Source organism: Pteronotus mesoamericanus, unplaced genomic scaffold (assembly GCF_021234165.1).
Source record: "Pteronotus mesoamericanus isolate MK-2021 breed Mesoamerican mustached bat unplaced genomic scaffold, CSHL_Meso_final contig_202, whole genome shotgun sequence".
Classification (NCBI taxonomy): Eukaryota; Metazoa; Chordata; class Mammalia; order Chiroptera; family Mormoopidae; genus Pteronotus; species Pteronotus mesoamericanus.
The window spans coordinates 1,561,367-1,574,339 of NW_026555086.1; the positions used below are offsets into that span (position 1 = coordinate 1,561,367).

General features: G+C 55.0%; 1 protein-coding gene across 1 annotated transcript in view; it reads right to left on the minus strand.

The window, feature by feature from the left end:
- The window catches only part of URI1 (URI1 prefoldin like chaperone), a 39,593-nt gene extending 28,417 nt beyond the window's left edge, over positions 1–11,176 (minus strand). Inside the window, exon 1 of the mRNA XM_054570287.1 lies at positions 10,903–11,176. Within this exon, the coding sequence (XP_054426262.1) occupies positions 10,903–11,007 (105 nt within the window). The 5' untranslated portion in view covers positions 11,008–11,176. The remainder of the gene's footprint in view (positions 1–10,902) is intronic.
- Between the last annotated feature and the right edge of the window lie 1,797 nt (positions 11,177–12,973).

The following is a 12,973-nucleotide window of genomic DNA, read 5'->3' on the forward strand; positions in this document are numbered from 1 at the left end:
GTCGACTCAGTGTTTCCAGGAAGCCTTTTTAATGAGTAAATATGTAAATTTGGCACACGGGCGTTTTATGGTTCAGCACCAAGCCCCTGGGAAGGTCCCTGCGTCACCCCGCCACCCCCACCTGGTGCAGTTATTTTCCCCCCCCCCCCCCCCACCCCCCATCCCGCCCCTGCAGGCCCCTTCTCGCTCCTAAAACAGTTTCCCAGGAACAGATTTCAAGGGTGGACAACCCTGCTTCACAATTTACGCAGGAAACACTCATCGCCAAGAGGCCGTCGGCTATTGCACCCGTGTCAGTGGCATGGAGGGGCTCAGCCAGAGCCCCCCGGGCCCCTCCAAGAGCAGGGACAAGACCTGAGCCCCAGGGAGACACACGCCAGGCGACGCGCGAGCCTGGGACAGATGGGGCCCCCAGGCGAGGCCCCCAGCGGAGAGGACGGGCCCAGCAGCCGCGCCTCTGTTTTGAGCTTCTGCAGTTTCCTCCTCTGGGGAGCAAATAATTTTTAAAAATCTAGTAGTTTCCTCCTGCTTAGCTGCAAAGGAAAATTTTAAAAGGAAGAAAATCTTATGATTCAAACTTGAATCTACCTAGGTTAAAAGTAACTGTCTTATTTTTCCAAATAACCATATTTGCTCTGAAAATGAACTCAGATTCATTCCTTTAACTATTAAATAAATAAAGTAACTATAAAATAGTGAGCCTGGGTCTTCAAGCAAATCTTGAAAAACAAACCAAAACATAAACCCTTCATGACTTTGTGGTCCTTGACAAAAGATGTCTTTTTTTTAAATAAGATGGCTATTGAAGACCAATTCTAGCTTAAGTTCAACCTGCCAAAACATACAACCATCACTGCTAAAGAAAAGAAAATCTTACTGAATGCGTTTTACAGAATTAGTTAGCAGGCTTCAGCAAGTAAAACAACTGACCTAGTAAGTTCTCTAACATAACCGCAGCTACAGCCGGGGATTTACAACCAGCAGGTGTGCGGATGTGCCAGCACAGCACCACGTCCACAGTGAGGAAGAAGGGCCACGAGCTGCTTCGCCACTTTCTAAGGCACAGGCTCTCGCTGCGCGTCTTTCCCAGCCGCCTGGCAGCCCGGGAGCCGCGCGGCCAGGGCCTCCTGACCCAGAGCTGCCCCGCGAGGACGGACGACAGGGCTTTGCTCCCACCTCGTCACAGGTCGCCACAGGTCGCCACAGGTCAAGGCGGGGGGCCCAAGACGATGGCGGCAGACAGCCCCCGACGCCCCGCCCCGCCCCCCGACATCACTGCCCAGGTCACACGGGAGCACGCCCGTCACAAAGGGCTGGCGGAACGCCCGGCCAGCGCTCGGGTCTCAGGTCGGCACAGGCGCAGGCGGTGGCGCACCGGGGCGGTGGCCCCCACGGCCCCGCCTGAGAAGGCCCTTCCCGGGGCGGAGGAGCGAGTCCAGAGTGTGCGGTCCCCTCTGCAGCCTCGCCGGGCGCCTGCCCACCAGGAGCGCCAGCCCCGACGCCCGGGCCCAGTGCAGCAACGCCGGGCCGCTGTCGGGGCCCGAAGCCCCGCGAGGGCCTGCGAGGACCCCCCTTTGGGGGGCGCCTCCCCTCACGCCTACAGCTTGTCCCCCTGGGCAGCTCCGCATCCACACGGGCACGGGGGGCGTCACGCCGAGCCTCTCGCTGGGCTGTGCCGCTGGCGGGGCCGCCGGGCCCCATTGCACAGGGGCCCGGCGCTGGGTTTCCAAGCTGCTGAGCCAAGAAGGGAGAAGGGCTGGGGCGGCTGAAGGCCAGCACGCGCTGCCATTCGGCAGCGCCCTCAGAGGCGCAGAGCGGCGGGAGGGCGTGCGGCAGCGCGTTGAACAGCTCTGTGAACGCCACTACCGAGGCATGCTGGGGAGCGCACCTCAGCAAAACCCGTGCAACGTGACAAGTCTTTTAAGCAAGTGTCTCTGCAAAAAAGGGAAGAATTTACTGCAGGACGCTTACAGAAAAAAAAGTTCAACAAACAGCAATAACCTACCATAAACTTGAGTGTTTAAGACTTTTAAACAAATTTACTTTCTAAAATCCTGAAAAGCAAAAACACTGAAGCTGCTTCCAAACATTACCTCCAACACTGTGGAGCCACTTGTTAAAACATTTACAGGTTCTCGCTCAAAACCACAGCCAGGGCAGAACCAAAGGGACCTCCTCGCCAGGCCGGGACTCTTGGCCAGCGTCCCCTGCACAGGCTTCTACCGCTCTGCTCCCAGCCCGGCCCAGCCCCTTCCCACCCAGACAGCGGGCTCTGTCTAGCATGCCTGCGAAGGTAAACGAAACACCAGCTCACCCGAGACTAAAAACCAGTGGCCGAGCGCGTCCAGGCACACACAGCGACGCTGGTGAAAACCGAGGGCCACAGGAGCTCCGCGAGGCCGCGGGGGGACAGCGGGGTCGGGGGGGAACACACGTGCCTTTGGGCAGCAGCAGGGCTCAGGCCAGAGCTGGCCGCAGCAAGGGCAGGGGAAACTGGGCAACAGGAGAGCCTTGAGGTGCTGCGAACAGAAGCCAAAAGTCTACAGCTGTGCACAAACCGATGCTCCAACAGGAAGGTAAAACGGGAACCGTTTTCACCCAGGAAGAGAATGCCGCCCCCGCAGAGGCGCTGGCTGACACCGAGGCGGGCAGGGCCACAGCGCACCCGGGAGTCGCGCGGCCGGGCACACGCCTTCGACTTGGACAGAGGCGCCTGTCTGTCTTATTCTACCTCACCAAGGCAGGGGGAGCACAGAAATACTCCAGGGGGTTTTCAGAGAAATATAACGGCAGAAAGAACTAAAGCGCAACTGTACCGGTATTTTTAAAAAGGTAAAGATAAATCAATATTGACCCCATAAAACAATTAATAAAATATTGTGGTATTCACAACACACGGAACCGAAATCCAAGGGAGCCATACTGCAAGTGCTGGGACGGAGAGAGGACCACAGGCTGCAACCTCTAGGAAAAACCTCCCTGGTAAACAAGAACAACGGTAAACAAAGTATTGTGTAAATATATTTAGTGCTAACACATACAGGGTGAGGCAAAGGTAGGTTCACAGTTGCAAGTGTGTGAAACAGTTCATCATGATTACTTGCTAATTGCCCTCATGCTTTCCACACATGCAACCACACAGGAAGTGCAGCACCACGGCACCACCGTAAACGTGACTGCATCATGAATAGGTTAACAGAGGAGAGGAAAACACAAAAAAGCGTGTTTGGTTAAGTCAAAGGAAGGCCCCCCAAAAAGCAGAGAAAACAGAACACAAAAGCAGGTCAACAGAGCTGGGAGACACCAACGCACACCCTGCGGGACAGCCCCAGAGGGCGGGGAAGAGGAGGGCGTCCTGGGAGCGAGAAGACCCGCGCCCGCACGGATGCCGGCAGGGGCAACACGCAGCGCGCTCATCCCGGGAAGCACACGGGGCTCCCGCAGAGGCCACACGGCCCGCACAGGCGCGCACAGGCCCGCACTCGAGCAGCGGAGCACGGGAGCACCGCTCAGCCTCTAAGGGGGAGGGAACCCAGCGTGTCGCTCTGTGATGGGAGCAAACCCTGAAGCCACCAGGCAAAGCCCGCAGGTCACAGGGACAGACCCCGTGCGGCTCCACTCACACAGGACGTCTCGGGGGGTCGGAGTCCGAGGGGAAGAAACAGAAAGCAACGCGGCGGCAACTGGAGGCTGGAGAAAGGGCACGTGAGGGCTTATTGATTAACCGGGCCTTTCAGTTTTGCAAGTAAGAAAAGTTCCAGGAAGGTGGGGAAGGCCGCACAACGATGTAAATGCGCCCAGTGCCACTGAAATCTAGACTTCAAAATGATTAAAATGTTAACTTTCATTTTTGACATATTTTATTACAATTCTTAAAATAAAAAGTAAAATGTCAGGTAGAAAGCTGATTGAGTTAAACTAAATATATCAGTAATTCCATTACACACATATTGACTCAATATCCCAGATTAAAGAAAAAGCTGCCCAGGCTGGGTCTGTAAATGGTAACTAATACACGCTGCTTCTAAGACACACACTTTGAACACAAATAGGTTAAAACGAAAAGACAGGAAAGAAAAAAACAGAAATAAAAGATAAAAAAGGACATATCATGAAAAGATGCAAAAACAAGCTGAAATAACCAGTCTAATATTTGACAAGGGAGACGTGAAGGCAAGAAGCACATACGAGGCCATATGGCAAGATCGGTTTGCAAAATGTATTCTCGGACCAGAATAGAATTCACTATGACAACAGAAAATCAAAAAATATTCAATACTTGCCAATTAAATAGCACTTATTTAGAAAGTTAACATTTGGTCCAGTGAACAAGTCACAATGGAAACCAGAACGTATTTTAAATGACTGATGATAAACGTGCAATGTGTGTGGGCACCTCAGGTAACGATGAGGGAGAAACGCAACAAAACTCCAAAAAACTTATTATAAAGAGTGGTGAAAACTGGTAACTTGTTCTTCTCCGGTAGCTTCCATCTCAAGAAGCCAGAAAAAAACATTAGGCCAACAGGAAGTTTCTAAAAAGAAGAAAAAGATAAAAGCAGGAATAGATGAAATAGAAATGCCGACTCACAAGGGAAAATAAAGTCAAAAATTAGTTCTTCAAAAATGTCGGTAAGAGTGATAAACCCCTAAGAGGACACGTCAAAGGGAAAACACACATGAATTGTAAACAACAGGAAAAGGGGGACATCGCCCTCTAACCCACCGAGAGTGAGAAGATCAGGAGGTAATTATGACTAACTCAAGCCAGCCCATTTTAAAGCTTGGATAAAAATGAAAAGTCCTCGAAAATCACACCACAAAACTGACACAACTAAAAATAGAAACTCAGAACAGTCCTTCACCTGAAGAAGAAATTGAGCGCCTAATTTAAAATCCCAAACGGAAGGCGAGGCCACGGCAGCGGCACGGGCGAGTCGTTCCGACCATCCCGGTCGGGCGCGACACCGACAGAACAGACGCGGTCCTGGAGCACACGCACGACGGAAAGCTGTTCTACGGGGCCGGGGTGGCCGGAGCCGGAACCGAGCACGGCCGTTCCGAGGGGGCGGCTGTCAGCGCCGGGGGCCCCGCAGCCCCCGGGCCACGGCGGCGCGAGCCGCCACGAGACCGTCCTGCGGGCTATCTGGGCTCCAAGCCACAGGCCGCGGAGTGGCCACCGCTGCACGGGGCCTCCGGCGGGCGCCTCCCGCGCCGGCCCTGCCACCCGCGGGGCCTGGGGCCTGATGAGGCAGGTCTCCCACTGGTCACCCCACCCAGGGGCTGAAGACCGGCTCCCGACGGGGCTGTGTGTCTACATCCTTATTTGGTCTCCACGGACCGGCCACAGTGATGCCGCTGCGACCAGTCAGGGGGGTGTTACTCGGCCCGATCCAACTGAGAGGGTCCGGAGTCGACGTTCACACAGAAACGCGCCCACCCGGGACTGGGCACGCAGTCTCCCCGCACCAGCCGGTCCGGCCTCTGGTCCTACAGGGCTCACTTTAATATAAAATGTAACCTGGCAAGATATACATATTAAAGGGAATCGGGTTTTCTCTAGGAATGCAACAGTGTTTCCGTATTTTAAAACCTCAAGTTAACTCACCACATAAACATCTCAATAAACATAGCAAAAGCATCTGATAAAATCCAACATCCTTTCATGAGAAAACTAGCAAACTAGGAATAAAGGAACATTCCTTTATTTTCAGAAAGAGTACCCAAAGCCTACAGAAAACATCATCTGTAACGGTGGAATATTTTAGGTTTTCCCCTGATGTGTAGAAGTGGACAAGGAAACCTACTATCACTACTTTTATTCAACATTATACTAAAGGTCCAAGATAGTTCAGTAAGGCAAAGGACTAAAATAGAAGGCTTAAGAGCATCAAAGTATAAAACTATTACCCAGACCACATGCCTGTATATATCAGACACACACTATCAGAATACACAAACAAGCAATTCACAGTCAAGTAAATGTAACAGTCATTCCCCAAAAATCAAGTATTGGGTCGGCCAAAATGTTCATTTGGTTTTTTCCCATATGATGGCTCTAGTAGTGTTTAGTTGTCTTTACTGCATTCGCAACAATTCTGTTAGATTGTACTGTGACAGCTGCCATATCAGCCAGTATTTTAAAAAAAATTGAAATCAGTGAATTTTTGAGTAGCCACTTTAATATGGTAGATCAAATAAAATACGTAACATTTTCAGCATATTATGCTTTATTATTCCAAGAAAGGTAAAAAGGCAACTTAAGCACAAAAGAGATCTGTGCAGCGTGTGGAGAAGGCGCTGTGACCGGTCACGTCAGAAGCGGTCTGCGCGGTTCCGGGCTGGAGACGGCTCACCGGTGCCGCGCTCCAGCTGAGCAGACCAGCTGAAGCCGCCAGCGTCAAAACTGGCGCGTCAAGGGCTGAAACCACTTAAACCTGTGAGAGACTTCAGGGCAGGGGCGCGCTTTAAGGAGACTAAATGCCAATTAAAAAAAATGTATCATAAACATTAAATTTTTAAAAAGTCATAAAACAACGAAAAGAAAAAAGAAAACCTAGAAACAACCCAACTTGTGCCCCTGAACAATTAAGAGTCAACGAAGATTCTAACACCAAATTTCTGGATGCCTGGCACACACAGAAGCCGCCCTATCTAACGGGACCCCACGTCTCCCTTCCCTGGCACAGGACAATTGGATGCTCATGAGTTACGATCCGTGTCATCTCAAAACACATGCCAGCGGCTCCTCGTCCAACAAAAGTAACCACCGGAGCCCTCCCGCTGCGGCGACCCCGCTCCCGCCCGGACGCGTCGACGGGCGAGTCCTGGCCTGCGCACCCGTCTCCGGAACGCCCTCCCCGCAACGCCCTCCCCGCGGCCCCACGCTCTCTCCCCATTTACGTTAGGGTCCTGCTCAAACGGCACCACACAGACAGGCTGTCCCCGGCCTCCTTACATGACAAGTCCCCTACTCAGACCTCCACTCTCGCTGCAGCCTGACTTTTTTTCTACCCAGCCTTACAGACCACACCCCAGGTGACACTTTTAATGTCCCACCCGTGTCTCTGCCACTAGAGTATAGTTTCCTTTAAAGCAAGGACCTTCTCTGTTCTGTTCGCTACTGTACCCTCAGCTGAACACGCCTGGCATGTAACAGATACTCCATAAATGTCTGCTGAAAAATTGTATGGCTTGGGTTCTGGGCGTGGAGGGAAGAGCTATTATACAGGGCACATGGCAGACAGATTCTGATCATGGGAAATATGAAAGCCGCCCTGGCTGGTGCGGCTCAGTGGACTGAGCGCCGGCCTGCAAACCAATGGGTCGCCAGTTCAATTCCCAGTCAGGGCACAGGCCTGGGTTGCGGGCCAGGTCCCTAGTTGGGGGCACATAAAAGGCAGTCACACATGGATGTTCTCTCCGTCTCCCTCCCTTGCCCTCTCTAAAAACAAATAAAATCTTTTTTAAAAAAAAGAAATATGAAAGCCCTCCACAAGTTATTGTTTTGCTTTATGAACATTCTGAAATATTCACTCAATGCATCTAACTCCCCAGGCTCTACATCAAGAAAGTGTAAGTTATTCCAAAAATCTGAGTGAGAATTAATGAGCCACTCAGTAACAATTACAATGAAATAATATTATTCACATGAATTTTCCAAAGTTACTATTACCGTGCAAATAAACTTACAAAAACAACAGCATACAGTTCTTTTGCTACATTATAATAAAATCTCAGTAATTCTGCTAATAAAAGATAACCGATTCCAAAAATAGAAAATACAGATACCACAGAATTACCATCTCAGCCAAAAAACAAAAATTTCAACAGAATATAAGTCAAAGAGACAAGAGGTACCACGCTCTCAGTGTGAGCGAACCCGGGGCACAGCCCGAGGCGCCGCGCTGCCGCCAGGGACTCTGGCTTCTAGGGCTCAGGCCCCCGGCAAGGGCTCCTGAGGATCTTACGTCTTCCCACCAAACAGTTTACTGCTGTTAGTGAAAACAGATTTGGTTAAAAGAGAGAAAGTTAATCCAAGTTCCCTCTTGTCCCTGTATCTTTGGATAGGGAAGACCAAACAAAACCTCTAAGGAAAAAAGAAAACAAAAAGAAAAACAAATGGAGACTAGATGTTTGGATACACTATATCCATCAGCGCTGGAAACACCAAGACATAAACCTGCCTCGCTGGTGTTCAAACCAGCCAAGAGACATTTTTTGGGCACAGAAAGTATTTAGCAGTTAAACAACATCCCAGTTTTTATTAAATTACATGAAGTGTCATCCACATCCTTTATTGAAAAAACTAAAATTCCGCCCAAATTCATTCACTTTCACGTAAAACGAGACAGGAGACTGCGGGCTCTGGAAGCCGCGGGCGGTGTGTCCTCTGCGGGAAGCGGATGACACCCGTGTGCACAGGCAGAGCCACGGCCCGGCCCACACGCCCCCTGCTCCGCTTCCCGTGCCACACAGAGGCCTCCCACGGACGCAACTGGTACGGCCAGGCCTCTCGGGCTGGATTTTCAGCTTCTTCATCATCAGAGGCACGGCTGCGAGGAACTGTTCCCTAAGGCTCTTGGCTCGATCAGAAAGGAGCGAGCCCAAGTCCCAGCACCAGCGTTACACATGCAGCCCACGTGAAACATCTCACGCCGTCCTCTCTCGGGCGATATTGTCACTTTGGGGGCCGTGGTTCACTCGAGCCCCTCCAGGCACCCCCCCTCGGGTTCTCATTTATTGTCCTTGTTCTGCGTGCTCCAAGGGTAAACAAGGACAACACAGACCTGCTCCATTCCTCAACAAAATGTATTAAAAACCCGGAAACAATAAACCAAGGAGCAGCACTTACCTTCGCTACCTCAGCCCCCCCCCCCACAGCTGCAGGGAGCCGGTGCCCCGCCGGAAGGCACCCCAGGGCCTGGACCGGGGGCGGGGGAGGTGGGGGGGCCGCCCGGGGCAGGCGAACGGCCCCTCCCATGGCGCCCTCAGGCCCCTCCGGCCCGGTTCTCAGAACCCGGGGAGGAAATGGCAGGTCCTAAGGCGCCGTCAGCTGGTCGTGCACGCGGAACTCTAAGTGCCACACTAACACGCTGCTGCTGCACCTTCGGGCCCTCTCTCCTTCAGCCGCGTCCCCACACTCCTACCTCGCCCGGTTCCCCAGCCCCTGGGGCTCCTGCGGGAGCGGGAGGTGGGGGGCCGGCACGAAAGCCTCAACAAGGTCCCGACGACAACGCTGGGCTGCTGACCGGGCGAGGCTTTCCCACGCTGGACCACCAAAGGGCAGCTGTGCCTCAGGCCCTGCCTGCTGACACACAGCCTCCAAAACGCGGCCTTGTCCCTTCAGGCAGGAGCCGCAGCATGACGGGGAGTGGAGTCCGGAGCACCACAGACACGCACACGCTTACGGCGTGCGCCCGGATTAGCACGGACGCAACACCGGAGCGGGGTGGGCGCCGAGTCCGGGCCCCCTGAGGACAGCTGCTCCCGAGGCGGCTTCGGTGTAACTGGACACCACCCCCCAGGGCCGTTCAGAGCACCCCCGTGGATCCCTCGTATTTCAGGCGCACTGGCAGCAGGAGACAACCCAGAACGTCTCTTTTTAATGCGCCAGGGGAGACAGCGGGCCGGGTCGGCAGGATGCACACCGGCACCGTGACCCGGGCGACCACCATCCTGGGAGCACCGTCGTGGTGGTCGGTGGGCGGGCGGGGGGCTCCACATTCTCTACAAGAACAACAGCGTAAATAGCTTCGCCAAAAATGAACAAGCTGGTTTCAGAAAGAGCTGTCTTTTCCCTGCTCTTTTATGTTTCTCTTCAAAAAAAGTAAGATCCGTTAATGTCTTGTAACTTAAACATGCCAAATTGGGTGAATTTTTAGGCCCCCGTCTGGAAACAAGGCCAGATTTAAAACCCAACAGTTGCACCTATCATTACAAAAAAAATGGCTCTCAGGAAAAAAAACGCAACACACAAAATAATCTAGGCCAACCAGCACAAAGCAGGGACAATGCGCACAACAGGTGGCTTCCAGGCTGGGGGATTTGTTTTCCGTCCCTGAAAACCCCCTCTCTAGCTGGAAGGAGTGTACCTGTGGAGCTCGCCTGTGTTGTTTCTACACAGGGACGTTCCTTAGAAAAAGTCAGGGGCTCTCCCTGTTTCGAGTTTGAAACAACTTCCTCACTCTTTTTACCGAGTGAGGTTAATGATACTCTCTCGCAACATGACACGGGCCATTAAATTGAACGTTGCTTTTCAGAGTCAAAATTTCAAACGTTCTGGAGACGGTGGCCACAGGAATGCTCCCGAATCCAAAGGAAAAAAAACCTGCGATTAAGCAGTAGCGCTGTCTTTCTTCACTGGGGTGCGGGTGTCCTCCTAGACAGCCCGTTAGGTAATGCACAGCTTCCTCCCCGCTCACCGGCGTCGTAAAGCTCCCTGATCACACGACTGAAGTTAAAATGACGTCAGAGCGCTTCGCGGTGGCCCTGCGCTCCGCACCCAGCGCTGGGAGTGCACCCGAGGCGCCGCGCTACAAACCTGGTAAAATGCTTACGGGCAAGGATACAGAGTATTCATTTTAGCAACCACTTCCGTTGACAGCGGGCCCCGCTTTCACACGCAAGTGACAGGGAGGCTCGCAGCCCTCTCCGCATCCCCGCCCCCCTCGGAGGTCAAAGGGCTGCAGACAAAAGACAACAGGAGCACGTGACAAAAGTTTCTCCCATCACTTTCTCTCTCCCGCGCGGCCTGCAGGCTGAGCGCTTCCCCGGAGCGGGATGGGAGCGAGCTGGGCCGCCACCGCCGGGCTGGGCCGGGGGTCGGGCCCGGGGCGGGGCCGCGGCCGCGGGCGCCCCCCGAGGCTCGGCGGAAGCGCGGTCCGGGCCGCGGCCTGTTACCTTTTCCTGCTCCTCGCGGAGCCGCGCCACCTCCGGGGCGCGCAGCGGGGCGGGGGCCGAGGCCGAGGCGGCGGCGAGGGGCGCCGGGGCCGGCGGGGCCTCCATGGCTGCGCCGGGGCCTCAGCGAGGCGAACGAGTCCTAAACAAGTGTTTATGGAGGCGGCGTGGCCGGCGGCTGCCCGGCGCCCGCGTGCTCGCCCTCATGCACTGCGCGCCCCGCGCTGAGGAGGCCGCGCTCGCCCGCTCCGCCGCGGCCCGCGTCCCGGCTGCCCGCCGCCACATCTCACACGCGCATGCCGCCCGCCGTTCGCCGCCCGCCGCCGCCGCCGGCTCCGAGCAGCAGAGAACCCGGGAGAGCGGGAGGCGCTGTCCGGTGGCCCGGCCGAGCCTGGCGTCCCGTGGCGGCGAACTCCCGCGTGGCTCCGCCCTCGCCCCGCCCCGCGCGGCACGCCGGGAAGCGCGCGCCGCCCCGCCCTCGCCCCGCCCCGGCGGTCACGTGGTGCGGGGCTGCCGGAGGCCGAGGCTGGGCGCAACCCTCGCGAAAAGCGTTGCTTCTAACCGGTGTCCGCGCAGCGGGAGTGTTCCTGGACCGGAGCACGGGCGTGGCCGTGCGCCCCACATTCCCGCCTCCCCCACCCCGGGCGCTCAGGGCCGCATCTGGCGGTAGGCGCTTCATTCATGCGCTCAAGCTGCTGCTTCAGCCGTTCAACTGTAGCAAATTCAAACCTTCCCTGCGCCTGTTTAATGACTTGAAAGATGCAATTATGTGTGCATGCGTATTAATTACTGCACACACTCTAATGTTTCCTTATTTAAAGCCATGGTGCTTACATTAATATGCTGCTATGTGCGAACAAAACTTTCTCTCTTATTCTAGTCTTCCTCTGCCCTCTTTCTCCTTCAGCCGCTGCACCCAGCAGGCACCAAGGAACGCGCACTGAAGGGAAGTGGCCTCGCCCTCACAGCCATCTCTGCGCCCGCCTCTAACGGTGGCGTCGGGCCTGTTCCTTCGTCCTGTGCGGATGGGAGTGCGCCGGCAGGGAGCTGCACCTGGCACCCTGGGGTGCCTGTCTGCGGTCTTGGCCATGCTCCATCCTGATATAGTTCCATTTGCTTCCAAGAAAGGAGGGCATTGTGGGCAGAAAGGATACACGTCAATTGCTCTCTTCCTCACTCCATGCTGCTGAAACAGCCAGAATCCGCTGCTCTGAGCTCCTTCTCCAACACCATCATCTCTCCATCCTCGGCCTCCTCGGGAGCTTTTCCTCTGGTCTCCCTCCGTCCACTCATGCCCCCACCCCCCGTAATGGGCCCTGGCTGCTGCCCACCACCTCCACCCCACCTCGCCCCGCCCCACCGCCTTCAGGCAGACCCTCAGCCCCCGCCGTCCCAGCTCCAGTGCCCACCGGAAGCTGGCGGCCCCCAGCCCTGCTCGGAGGGGGCTGCCTTTTCCCTGCGCCTGGTTAGCTCGCGAAAGGGCATGTGACATCTCACACATACCAGTTTTTTGGAGGCCTCTGCGAAAGTGCTTCCTCAGTCTTTGGAGACGCTTCCATAAGGAATCTACCTACCCAGTCCCTTGGCTGGGAAGCACCAAGTACCTAGCCTTGTGTGTTTCGTCTAGGAAGACCTAATCTCGGAAAGAAGTTGACCCTGTGGCCACAGAGCCTGAGCCCGTGATGACATCCCAGCGCTTGTTTCTGGGCTGAAGCCGCCAACGCCGGACCCTGCGTTACCTCGAGACTTCCGGTTAAAGACTCCAGCGAATTTCCTGACCGATGACAGCAGTTTGCACCAGGACCGCCATCCCTGGCAGCCAAAGACACGTGGCTCACCCCCCCCCCCCCCCCCCAGTATATTCTCAGCTCAACAGCCCGAGTGAGCTTTTTGCAAGGACCCACATCATAGCGCTGTCCCCTGCTGAGTCCTCCATGTCTTCTCACTGCAACAGGGAAACCCAGGGCCCCGCGGGGGCGCTGCTTCATCTGCCCTGCGTCCCGCCTCCTGCAAGCCCCTGCCTCTCAGGCTCTTCTTCAGACACTTCCGCCGACGCCAGCCTCAGGGTCTGGGC